We start from the raw sequence: 13,115 nt of genomic DNA, 5'->3' as shown, positions 1-13,115 counted from the left end.
TTGGGTGTAAAATGGGATGCCGAAGCAGTAGGCGCTACGATGTCCGAAGTGTGCGGCCGTATCAGTATGTGCACAGAGTCGTCCTCGTGTTGACCAGCAATGGATCTTTTCAGACATGTTGTCAGAGGAAACCGATGGATGACAGGGGCGTGCGTGTGCCATACTGTTAAGAATTACTTATACGTTTGCATGAGTAAATGAATAGCTAACTGTAGCGAAACCAAAAAAGCTTAATTTGCTCTGTAGTGTGCTAGATAAAATCACAGAGTGAACTGTCCCTACAGCGGAAGTCTACCATACTGGTGGGTAGAAGAGACAAGGAGACAAAGAGAGCACTGACCTGCAGGTAGGGGCTGCAGGCGGAGAGTAGCACGCGGTGAGCGCGTAGGCGGTGGCCCTGGCAGCAGAGGGTGACGTCGACGAACGCCTCGGCCGCCAGCAGGCGCCGCAGGTGCGCCAGCACGCCCGATTCGTGCCGCTCCCACCGCACCAGCAGCCGGTTACCACCCATCTGCAGCACACAAATGCGTACCCCATCACATCACAAGAAGTAAGACACCAGCCACCTGAAAAACACACACACACACACACAAAATCTCTCTCTCTCTCTCTCTCTCTCTCTCTCTCTCTCTCTCTCTCTCTCACACACACACACACACACACACACACACACACAGATCACTCTACATCATCAGCATCGACTGTTCAAACCCGTGTCCGGCCATCCTGACTAAGTTTTTCAATTCTTTACCTAAATCACTTCAAGAAAGGGCGCAGCTGACTTTCTTTTCTTCCTCATCGAATGCGACCGATGACTTCGCTGTTTGGTCCCCTTCCTCGAATAAAGCAACCAACCATCATCAACATCTGGTTAATATACACTGAAGTGTGATCTCAATATTTACGTAACCAGATGGCAGTCGTTTCGTATACAAAAATTACGCGAAGCGAAATGTAATGTGAGGAGGGCCATGCGAGAGGCGATCAATGATTTCGAAAGTAAAGTTCTATGTACTGTCTTAGCAGAAAATCCTAAGAAATTTTGGTCTTATGCTAAAGTGATAGGTGGATCAAAACAAAATGTCCAGGTACTCTGTAACCAAAATGGTACTGAAACAGAGGATGACAGACTAAAGGCCGAAATACTAAATGACTTTTTCCAAAGCTGTTTTCCAGGGAAAGACTGTACTGTATTTCCTTCTCTAGATTGTAGCAAGATGACAAAATGGTAGATATCAAAATAGACGACAGACGGATAGAGAAACAATTAAAATCGCTCAAAAGAGGAAAGGCCGCTGGACCTGATGGGATACCAGTTCGATTTTACACAGAGTACCCGAAGGAACTTGCCCCCCTTCTTTCAACGGTGTACCGTACGTCTCTAGAAGAGCGTAGCGTTCGAAAGGACTGGAAAAGGGACATGTCATCCTCGTTTTCAAGAAGGGACGTCGAACAGATGTGTAGAACTATAGACCTATATCTCTAACGTCGATCAGTTGTAGAATTTTGAGACACATATTTTGTTGAAGTATAATGACTTTTCTGAAAACTAGAAATCTACACTGTAGGAATGAGCATGGGTTTCGAAAAAGACGATCGCGCTATTCGTCCACGAGACTCAGACGGCCATAGACACGGGTTCCCAGGTAGATACCTTGCTTCTTGACTTCCGCAAGGCGTTCGATACAGTTCCCCACAGTCGTTTAATGAAGAGAGTAAGAGGATATGGACTATCAGAGTTCGTAGATAACAGAACGCAGCATGTCATTCTCAATGGAGAAAAGTCTTCCGCAGTAAGAGTGATTTCAGGTGTGCCGCAGGGGAGTGTCGTAGGACCGATGCTGTTCACAGTATACATAAATGACCTTGTGGATGACATCGGAAGTTCACTGAGGCTTTTTGCGGATGATGCTGTGGTATATCGAGAGGTTGTAGCAATGGAAAATTGTACTGAAATGCAGGAGTATCTGCAGCGAATTGACGCATGGTGCAGGGAATGGCAGTTGAATCTCATTGTAGACAAATGTAATGTGCTGCGAATACATAGAAAGAAAGATCCCATATCATTTAGCTACAATATAGCAGGTCAGTAACTGGAAGCAGTTAATCCCATAAATTATCTGGGAGTTCGCATTAGGAGTGATTTGAAATGGAATGATCATATGAAGTTGATCGTCGGTAAAGCAGATTCCAGACTGAGATTCATTGGAAGAATCTTAATGAAATGCAATCCGAAAACAAAGGAAGTAGGTTACAGTACGCTTGTTCGCCCACTGCTTGAATACTGCTCAACAGTGTGGGACCCGTACCAGACAGGGTTGATAGAAGAGATAGAGAAGATCCAACGGAGAGCAGCGCGCTTCGTTACAAGATCATTTAGTAATCGCGAAAGCGTTACGGAGATGATAAACTTCTGTGGTAGACTCTGCAGGAGAGACGATCAGTAGCTCGGTACAGGCTTTTGTTGAAGTTTCGAGAACATACCTTCACCGAGGAGTCAAGCAGTATATTGCTCCCTTCTACATATATCTCGCGAAGAGACCATGAGGATAAAATCAGAGAGATTAGAGCCCACACAGAGGCATACCGACTATCCTTCTTTCCACGGACAAAACGAAACTGGAATACAAGGAAGAACCTATAGAGGTACTCTAGATACCCTCCGCCACACACCGTCAGGTGGCTTGCGGAGTATGGATGCAGATTTAGATGTAGATATAGATATACACAAAATATGAAAGGATAGTGTATTCGTGGACCTATCATTTGAAAACATTTATGATGCGATTTTGGCCACACCACAGTTATTAAAAGACTTTGAATACAAAATGTAGTTGGAGCTAGACGCATGGGACACTCCATTTCAAAAATCTCTAGGAAATACAATATTCTGAGATCCTCAGTGTCAGGATTGTGCCGAGAGTACCCAATTTCATGCACCACATCTCACCACGTACAATGCAGGGGCCGACGCCCTTCTCTTAACGACTTGCTGTCAGGGGTCCCACACGATATTGGGCATGTGGCTCTTCAGTGTATGATGTGCTCACTCCCCTCTACAAATCGTAGAACATTTAAACGGAAAAAAATCGTATAATTTTATAGTTAAATTTTATACACTAACAGACTCCACAACCGGTGGAGGATTAAACTAATTGTTGCCCAAAATACGTCACGAGAAGATTCCCGAGTCCCACTATATCTACAGACTTCGTACACCCGAAAACCATTTCGTATCAAAACACCAAAGAAAGCCTTTCATCTGGCTAAATATAATCTAGGTAATGTCATAAGGAGCCAAAGGTAACGATTTCTGGGGGTGTTCTGCAGCTCATCCGATGAAATGGAGCAGGGAGAAGAACTGAGAAATTTCATGATATAGCATTCTTCCGAAAGTTAATCGTTTGGGAGTCCGGTTGAGTCGCAATGACGACAGCAGGAACTGAATAAAAAAATCATAACCGAGCCAAGTAAATAACGATATACTACGATTTCTACTGCTGATGGTCTGTTATTCTTAATTTTACTACCTGCTTAGCTGGTTGTCAAACTCCGAACAGCGAACATTTAAGTTTGGTAACGGCGTACCATATTTTTATTAGATACAATATAACAAATAATTTTACGTTCCGTTGAATAAATGTAAATCGAACTTCGTGTAGTAAATTTACATTACAAAGCTTCGACTGTTCCGTGGTGTGCATATCAGGCCTTAGTGGCACGCCCCGCCGCGCTAATGGCCACGTCACCAAACTGATCTCCTTCCAACTCCAATTACATTGCAATACCGAAATTTTTAATAGTGGCAAGGGGAAAAACTGCGCTCTTTGAATGAAACATTACTCTTTAAATGAAACATTACCATTATAAGTACCCAACTCCTTAGGAGTTATCACATGATAAGCTGCTGCAAGAGAGAAGGCCGAAGGAAAAGTGACAAACGATAGAAGGCGTATCGTGCCTCTCTTGTTTACAAAAGAATGTCCTAATTCATATCAGCTATGGCTCTATGAATGTAATGACAATATTTAGGTTTGCTTTGAAATCGGAATATTTCCTCACAATAGTGCAACTCAGTCTAATATCGAAGACTAAACATTAAAAGGAAAAGTGTGCCAGATTTCTGGAAGTCGCTCTAAGATAGAAAGTGATACTTGATCATGAACCAAGTGAAAGTTAAAACACGAAGCGGTACCTTTTTTCACATTTAATGAAAATACTCTTTTGGCGTACTCGGAGAATATTTCTCTCACATTTTACTATTTTCTTGTTTTTGTTTTACTTAATACTGCATTTTAGCTGTATTTTACACGTAAAGGGAATAACCTTAATTTTAGAAGGTACTTAAGATTCACCATAACTAGCAGATCAAACGGAGACTTCCGAGATAAAGCACTATATAATTTTGTTCTTTCACTTCTTTATAACGAAAAGAAAATATTCTGTTAACTCTAACCATGTGGAGATGAAGCACTTCGCAGTTACGTTTGTTTAACAAACGGATACTGTAGTCCCTCATCAAATAGCTTTTAGACACAGCACGGAAAAGAGAGTACGTGTCCAAATTTACTGTGCTCCAGCACGCAGATGTGATAACACCCATGACGCTCTAACAGGGAGGACTGCTGCACTTCTTGTCTAGTTCGACAATAATGTGAGAAGATTCTAATTCGATTGTGAAACACGTGGAGGCATTTCTGTCAACAACAAAGAAATTACTCTACAGACATAACTGTGAAATGTATGAAGACATGTTTTGTGAATAAGCATGAGCTGCGGAGTGTTGTGCGCTATAGGGTAAGAAAATAATAATTATTTGTATTTGCGGATCAGCTTTTGCAAAAGATTAAAATATTAGGAGAAAGTTGACATTACAGTCACTGCATTATTGGACCTTTTGTTTCACATATCACAAAAAATTTTGTGCAACCCTCGATCAAGCCCTAGACTAGTACTAGAGAACTCTTCACAACTCTGAATTGGATATCCCTGGTTTACCTTCTCGTGATTGCCACCACCCTCTTTCGTGGGTAGACAGCTATCATGAAAGTGTTCAGCAAAGAATAAGGACCGTCAAGACGCTGTCATCATAGTTCGTTTCTTGGTTAAGGTTACTGGTTTCCGAGTTATTGCACGAAGTGTCACAAAAGCCTGTCCACGTTACGGTAAGTGCCTCAGTTTTGCAGTAAAGTATGCTGAATAATAACAAACAGCTGCCACGTTTATTAGGCACTTTTACATAATCAGATGGAAATTACTTTGCTAACTACCACAGTATACCAGTCTTCGGTGCTAAGTTACTGTATGTTACGCAACACTGTCGACGATTTGTGTGCAGTTCTCTCGGTTGTTTCGCCAGAGGAACTTTGAAGTCAGGTGCTACTGTCCGAATACTTCTGATCACATAGCGTATCACAAATTATGAAATTGAAATTGTTACATGATTGTGGAATGACACTTGCACTTATAATATATAGAATGGTTGCTGGCATATTCTATAAGGTTAAACAGGCACTTTCTTTTCCTTTCTTTTTTTTTCTAAAAATTGCTAGTTGTGTGGGAGCAATGGGTTACAGCTTTTTATTTTTAAAATACTTCATTAAAGGTGTATAGAAGCGACTTGTTTGCAAGGCTGCTTGTTCACAGAGTTACATGTGGTGATCCGGAGCTATGGACGTAAATTTCAAGTTCTTCGAGAACACTCGTTTTCCTTCATTTGCTGACAGTATGTGATATTTGCAGGTTGACTTAAATGGCTTTGGCTGAGTAGTCATGTTCTTTCAGATGTGTTGCAAAACTTATTCCATCAAAATTATTTAGGTGAAAGGCATCGATGTGCTCCTGGTATGTTATAGCGAAATTTCTTCCTGTCTGGCCTATGTAGAATTGTAGGCAGTTGTCACAAAAAAATTCTGATTTACTGTGACACTGTCTATTTTTCTTGTTGCAGTAAATTGTTTGCTATTTTAGCTTTTTGCTAGTGCTAAAGGATATCTGGATACTGGTATCACGAAGCCAGTTAGCTTCTTGGCATGAAATTTTTCCGAGAAACGGGGAGTCAGTAAATGTGTTTATTTGGTCTTGTGAATCTGATTTATGAGGAGTGAATTGTTTATTTTTTATTTCCCTTTTGCGGAATTACATTTTCCTGGAAATATTGAGTGTCAACTCTATCTTCCATAGTCACTGAGGCTGAAAGAATGAACTAAAATTTGTATCACAACTGGGACTCGAACTCAGCGCTCCTGCTGAATAGGCAGATATGTTATCCACTATACCGCCCTGGCAGTGTAACTAACTCGGCTGCATGGGCTACGCTAGTCCAATGCCCACCCTAACACAAACTTCAATTCACGCCTTACCCTTTCTTTATTTTCGCTACCGTAAATAGTGAGCAGTGTCAAGGCTCTCTTATATTGGAATAACAACCCAAATTTGTATTTAAATGGGCAAATTCTGCCTGTACTTCAAGCGTAGGTGAACTATTCATCTTATGGCATTACATTTTCCTGGAACGACAATAAGTCCCAATTTCATCCTTGATAAGGGTCGAAGCTAAAGAAATTAATTAAAATTTTGGCCAAGGCTAGGACTTGAACCTCGATCTACTGGGAAGAAAGTCATTGTGTACATACTCTAAGAGTCATGCACAGGGAAAAAGCTCACAATCCATTCGCCAGTGGTCTTCAAACAGATAATACCATGTTCAGTCACCGGTCTGGTCACTTTATAAAGTCTGTAAGGTGGTCACAATAACGCAGCCCGCTCGTGGGCTTGTCATTTGGACAGTATAAAATGTTGTAAAAGTTTTACTCTACAATCGGAGGTCACTCAGTTTAAACAGTTAACCGTGTCTTATAGTACAGATGAAGCCTAGATGTCGCCTCCAACCAAACATTATGCTCCACCTGGAAGAAACTTTGCCGGCCGGGATGTCCGAGCGGTTCTAGGCGCTACAGGCTGGAACCGCGCAACCGCTACGGTGGCAGGTTCGAATTGGATGTGTGTGATTTCCTTAGGTTAGTTAGGTTTAAATAGTTCTAAGTTATAGGAGACTGATGACCTCAGAAATTAAGTTCCATAGTACTCAGACCCAGTTTTGAAGAAACTTTATAGAAGTACCGAAGATGTAGGGTTCTGTTAATGCAGATTTATAGTGTAGTTTCATGTGGTAGAACACGTGTGCTGTGTATAAATTAAGGGAATCATAGCATATTCCGCAAAATATGTAAATGTAAAATGATAATGTAATGGTATAATTAAATTTAAAATTCCGAGATTGATGTTGCATAGTACCAAATAGCGATGGACAGACTGTACCACTGACGGTATTGTGAGACCAACGCTTCCCCAGTTTAAAAACAGCACTTACAATAACTTGTTACAGTCGTACGCAGGTAGGATGTAGTTCATGGTTTTCATGCACACCAGCTGACGAATAGCAGAGCAACTTCTAACCCAATGCTGGGAGAATTAATGGAGTCACAGCATACAAATGTAGGAGACACATTACCGGATTTGGTGCTCGGTTAAAATGAGTGGAACCTGCTATAACTGAGTGCATTGCAATCTGTCGTCCAGTTCTCGCATGCTGTAACGATTTAACTGCAACAGGAAGGTGGAGCTGCAGGGGTGTTAGTGATTAACAACAAGCTGATGTGGCTGACATAGTGCTTTCAAACCGTGTCACTCTACGCATAATACATCATAAAGTTCGCGTATATATCACTTTAGCAAGCCTCCCAGCTTATGTAACGAGAGAGTCATACGCTGGAGGTGATGTAAATATTGTTTAGTAGTGCGCATTTCCAAATAAGGTGTGTACCTCATAGTCTGAAACTGCTGTATACGATTCATACACGTCGTGTACCACTTTCTAATAGTTATATATAACACATTGTAAAGTTCGTGAGTAGGGTATTGTTTGCATATGTGAACTTGTTTACAAAAAAGGACACTTATCGTGTTTTACAACAGATACATTTTAATTTGTGAACTGTGGAGCTTAACATCTTACCAAGCCAAGCTCCGAACACCCAACACAGGAGGAAATGAAAAATTGGAAATGGAAAGTGCGCATTTAACACAGGTGGTAATGTGTCCATATACATATGCTCTCAACACACAACATACGATGGAATGGAATATACACATTTAACACCGGTAGTAATGTGTCCAGTGGGTTGGAACATTTCACCCACGTCGACTTGGAAAGAAATTTTACTCAGACGAGTACCCTCAAAGACATGCTATTCAGATGAGACTGCTTTATTCAGAATATCTGCTTCAGGTTTAGTATTTAACATATCATTTGTTGTAATTATAGCACTTTTCGTTCGACAGATATTACCCACAAAGTCAGTGCCCTTTTCACGAATCTCAAATATACGAATACATTTGGCAACGACAGAGCTTGTTCTGTCCATGGATCATAATTTTCATGCCTAAGCTTCAAACTACTATCACAATGAAAACACACTATTTTATCATCGTTACCAGTGTAAGAGTACCACGCTTCACTTGGTTTATCTAGTCGCCGCTTAGCAAAAAGAGGCCACTCATCGAATGTTGGTAATGTTGTACTGTACTGTGTTGAGACCACACGGACACCTGCATGATTTCAGGCTGATGTACTGGAATTGGAGAGCTGACTATTTAGCACAGGAATATCATGCCTGTAGCCACCTGCTGGTGGCACATGAGAGACAGGTGGGATCTGCAAGGCTCTTCTTGGTATCAGCCAAGGTTGAGAACCTGAGAACCGACGACCTGGCACCGTGCCTGGTGGGGCCTGCTGGAGCAATTAGAGAACGGGCAGATCTCCCACTTAGCAGTAACAGCTGTACCACGCATGCTGGAGACATGAACTCCAGGAAGCGAATTTACTATCCGGACACTATGTACACATCAGTTTACGTTTTGAATGATTAGGATCTTACTATATACAGAGAGGCACACAATTGACCTTCCATATAAGCAGCAATCGACAGCTAGCGGTTTGATCGTTATTCTGATGATGTCTCCAAAACTATTTCTTCTGTTCTGCAAGAGGAACACAGACAATGTATGTTAAATCCTTAACTGAATCCTGTAAGTGAGAAGATGAAATGGGGAAAGTCAGTAAATAAATACAAAGTTCTGCATACCCAACGACACCTAGAGTTACATTACGCTATAACACAATCATGGTTGATTATTTTACGTGGGTGACCTCCAACTGTAGACTAAATTATATAGGTATTATATAGGTAAACCACAAACCCAGGAGAAGGCGACGTTAGTATTAACCACTTTACAAACTTCACAAAGTGACCTGACACGTGACTGAACATGGTATTAACTGGCTGGAAACAAAATGGATGGTGTGTTTGTTCCTTTTTCAAGACTGAACTTACATGATGACTTGTACCTTTCTTTTGACCTACTCCTTTGTGCAATATAATTACATCACTTCAGAAATTACTGGTGATGCCTCATCGCTATTGCTGCTGTAATCAAATTATTTCGTCGTTATATTCCGTGTATTACGAGGTCGATATCTTCGTCTCTGCTAATCGGCGTTGTAATGCTGTTACACTGGAATGTTGAGGTACAATACCTCTCAATATTTAGAGCCATTACCTTTGAGCTTCGCTTAATGGTGCTCCGAACATGAACAGTGTGGTTGAGGACTTGTTATTAAGCGTATATTTCAGCTGAGGCATCACCATGAGTTGGTAGAATCTCTAACGTCATTTCCGGCGGTGATCCACCAATTTTTTGTAGATCATTACATCTGGGTCCACATATCTGAAGGCTGCAGAGGTTAGCATCACTTTACGACGTGGTATGGCACTTATTTAGCATCTAGGTATTGCGTTAGGGATTAGGCGTATTATGGTAGCTCTTTGTGGAAGCAAGGGGTGCGATCTTTCGTGGGCGATTTTGTTTGTAATACGATAAAAATGTATTCTAATGAGTTATACAGACAATTTAAATTGTATGCTTGCGATGTGTGAGAGGTCTCATAATATACAGTATTGTGGTAAGTAATTTATCCTGAGATATCGACTCTCCCATTGTCTTTGAGAATGTCACATCTGTCTCTGTTACTGGCGTTGGTAATGCGTTTACAGGTTGTTTACATGTTGTTGTCGGCCAATGTGGCCGCGCGGTTCTAGGCGCTTCAATCCAAAACCGCGCTGTTGCTACAGTCGCAGGTTCGAATCCTGCCTCGGGCATGGATGTGTGTGATGTCCTAGAGGTTTAAGTAGTTCTAAGTCTAGGCGAATGATGACCTCAGATGTTAAGTCCCCTAGTGCTCAGAGCCATTTTTTACCTGTTTTTATTTGTGTGAGCTATAGCTTCCATAAATGCAACTGCACATATATAATACTCGCTTTACATATTTACATACGTGAATATCTCTCTTTTCACACTGATAATGTATTTTTAAAATATTGTGGCCAATATCATCGGACAAATTCAGTCTATAAAGCTTTTAGTTCAAATGACTCAAATGGCTCTGAGTATTATGGGACTTAACTTCTGAGGTCATCAGTCCCCTAGAACTTAGAACTACTTAAACCTAACTAACCTAAGGACAATTCACACATACATGCCCTAGGCAGGATTCGAACCGGCGACCGTAGCGGTCACACGGTTCCAGGCTGTAGCGCCGAGAACCGCTCGGTCACACGGCCGGCAAGCTTTTAGTGACCCCTCTGTCTTCAGAGTACTCTTATTTACATAGCCTTTGGAATGCTTATGTCATCTGCAACACTAGCAATAACTGACAATGAATAGCTTTGTTTCAAATGCATTATACTTTTCCTTCCTAAAATGGTATTTGAGAACTTTTTTAAATGATGGAATGTATACTCCGAGTCCGTGTTTGATTAGGTCTACCTAGTTAAATACAGCGAGTCTATTTGACTGCTTAGCTAACACTAATTTTTTAGCAGTAACAATCCTGTCAGCGTAGTTGTCTGGCATCAAATTGTGAAAATTCAAGATGTTATTAGGGGTGGAAATCTATCTTTGGGGCATATTCTTTAGTCTTAAGGGCAACTAATTTGGAGAATATGACTGTCTGTGGAAGTTAACTCACTCTTTCTTTTACGTTGCAGATGTATGTGACATCACTTTAATTGATCTGAGTCTTACAGTGGTTCTCGTTTCAAGTATGAACCTCAACCAGCAATGTAAACGTCATGCTTCTTGCTCTGCCTCTGAAATATCTTATTTTCGAGTGTATTGTACGTAGGCCTAATTAATTACATACAGACTATCAGTTTCCCTCCTTAGCAGACGCTTATTTTTGTGCTGTTATAAACCTGGTCCGGCTTGTTTCGCAACATCGAACTTTTAAGACTGACTTCTGAAATGACAACTGTTATTATGTGTTGAAATTAACCATTGGGTTATGTAATTTACAGGTTTTTTTCCAATATTGTGACATCAAGTAGCGTTTTTTTTGTGTTAACCTGAACTTTCAATGTAGAAATTGCTCTTTTTCGTGGTGCTGTCTCATTTTGCAAAAATTTTAAAATTTTTTCGAAATTTTAGAGACTGAAAAATAATTAATTTACGACTCTGCTATGTTTTTTTTTTTTTACTATGCAATAGTCTATTGGTTGTATTACAAAATCATGGTCTACAGACAGAATTTCCTTGTTTTGCAATGCAGCCATCCGCTGGGGGGTGCGGGGGGTGGGGTGGGGTGGGGGGGGGGGGGTAACTAAGCACTTATTCTCTACAGTGCAAGAAAAACGCATGTTCAAGAAATACAAATTCTTAATTAGTTGTTTATATTTTACAAGCAAATGTTAGGTTTTTAATTATTTATAGAGAAATATTGGTTTTACAGTGCAGCCATCTGCTGGTCACGGGAGCAAGTAGGATGTGAAAGTGATCTCGCTTCTGTTTACATTTTCAAAGCTTGTGCATTAGTACTTCAGGGATAAAACTCATTTTCAACACAAAAAAACTTCCTTTTACGTTTCTTGTATTTTATAAGCAAATTTTGGTTTTTAATTATTTAGAGAAATATAACAACTACTCGTTGCATGGCAAATGATCTGTAGCTTCAAATCAAAATTACCAACAATAGTCATAAAACGAGTACCCTGAAGTCAGTAGCGCAAACGCTGTTGCAGAGTGGTGGCGTGGGAGGGGGCGCAGAAGGTACTCCATGCTAGTCTCTGGAGTGCATATTGCAAATATGACCCGCGCAGTTGTTTCAGCTGCAATATGACACTACAGACAAGAAAGAGGACAGTGTCCGCTCATTCTCACCTTGCCCTACTACCTACGAAGTCGACGATAGTAAACTGTAACCAATCCAAACGATGATTTCTTTTAGGTGCGTGTATAGCCAACGGTTCGTGTAATCGTCACCCTTGGTAGCGCGGCAGAGGAAGAAACGTGATTGGATGCCGTCCTTTAATTAAATGTAGCAGCTCAGCCAGTAATGCATGAAACCAGTTCTCCTTGTGATAGATACACATAGCGAATGCGTGGACAGCACTACGGAAATTACTAGAGCAGTGGAAGGACATGTTTCTGTATTTGACAGCAGTTAACTCGGCATCTCGAAATATCGAGAACTACGATTTTTAATTCCAAGGTGAAGTGTGTACAGAATTTACTGCGTAGCTCGTGTGTTTGGATTATGTGGACACGTGAAAGTGGTAGACAGCCGCTCCTAGTGGCTGAACCGGTCACATACGTTTTTGTTACATAAGGAGAAAGTGCGAATAATTAATTTTGTCGCTTGCTATATATGTGCAAACGAGAAGACTTAACGCTTCCCAGTGGACAGAGCGCATGTGACTGTACCTGGTGTTGTTATGTTTTAAAATTTCCTCTGCTTTTATACAGCGTTATCTTTTGTTCTCTGAATTGTAGTCGGAATGTCATCCGTTTTTTTATGCATAACGGAAATTCGTTAGAAGCCAGTCAATGACGAGTCACCAGGAAGGAACACCAAATGCGTTAGTCCATAAATACTTTATTGATGTATAGTTTGTCTTCATTACAAGGATAATTTCTGTATTATACTTGTACTGTTGGGTAATGCGCTATGGCACATAGCATAAAATAGCTAATTTGTCCAGAATTCATCTTATACGCAG

The 13,115-nt window shown here is 40.8% G+C and overlaps 1 protein-coding gene across 1 annotated transcript in view; it reads right to left on the bottom strand.

The window, feature by feature from the left end:
• Positions 1-13,115, bottom strand: part of LOC126282292 (zinc finger protein 628-like) — a 522,299-nt gene that overhangs the window by 84,210 nt on the left and 424,974 nt on the right. Inside the window, exon 4 of the mRNA XM_049981945.1 lies at positions 341-511. Within this exon, the coding sequence (XP_049837902.1) occupies positions 341-511 (171 nt within the window). The remainder of the gene's footprint in view (positions 1-340; positions 512-13,115) is intronic.

Source organism: Schistocerca gregaria, chromosome 7 (assembly GCF_023897955.1).
Source record: "Schistocerca gregaria isolate iqSchGreg1 chromosome 7, iqSchGreg1.2, whole genome shotgun sequence".
Classification (NCBI taxonomy): domain Eukaryota; kingdom Metazoa; phylum Arthropoda; class Insecta; order Orthoptera; family Acrididae; genus Schistocerca; species Schistocerca gregaria.
Note: the sequence above shows the minus strand (reverse complement) of the source record. Positions and strands in the feature narration are given on the sequence as shown.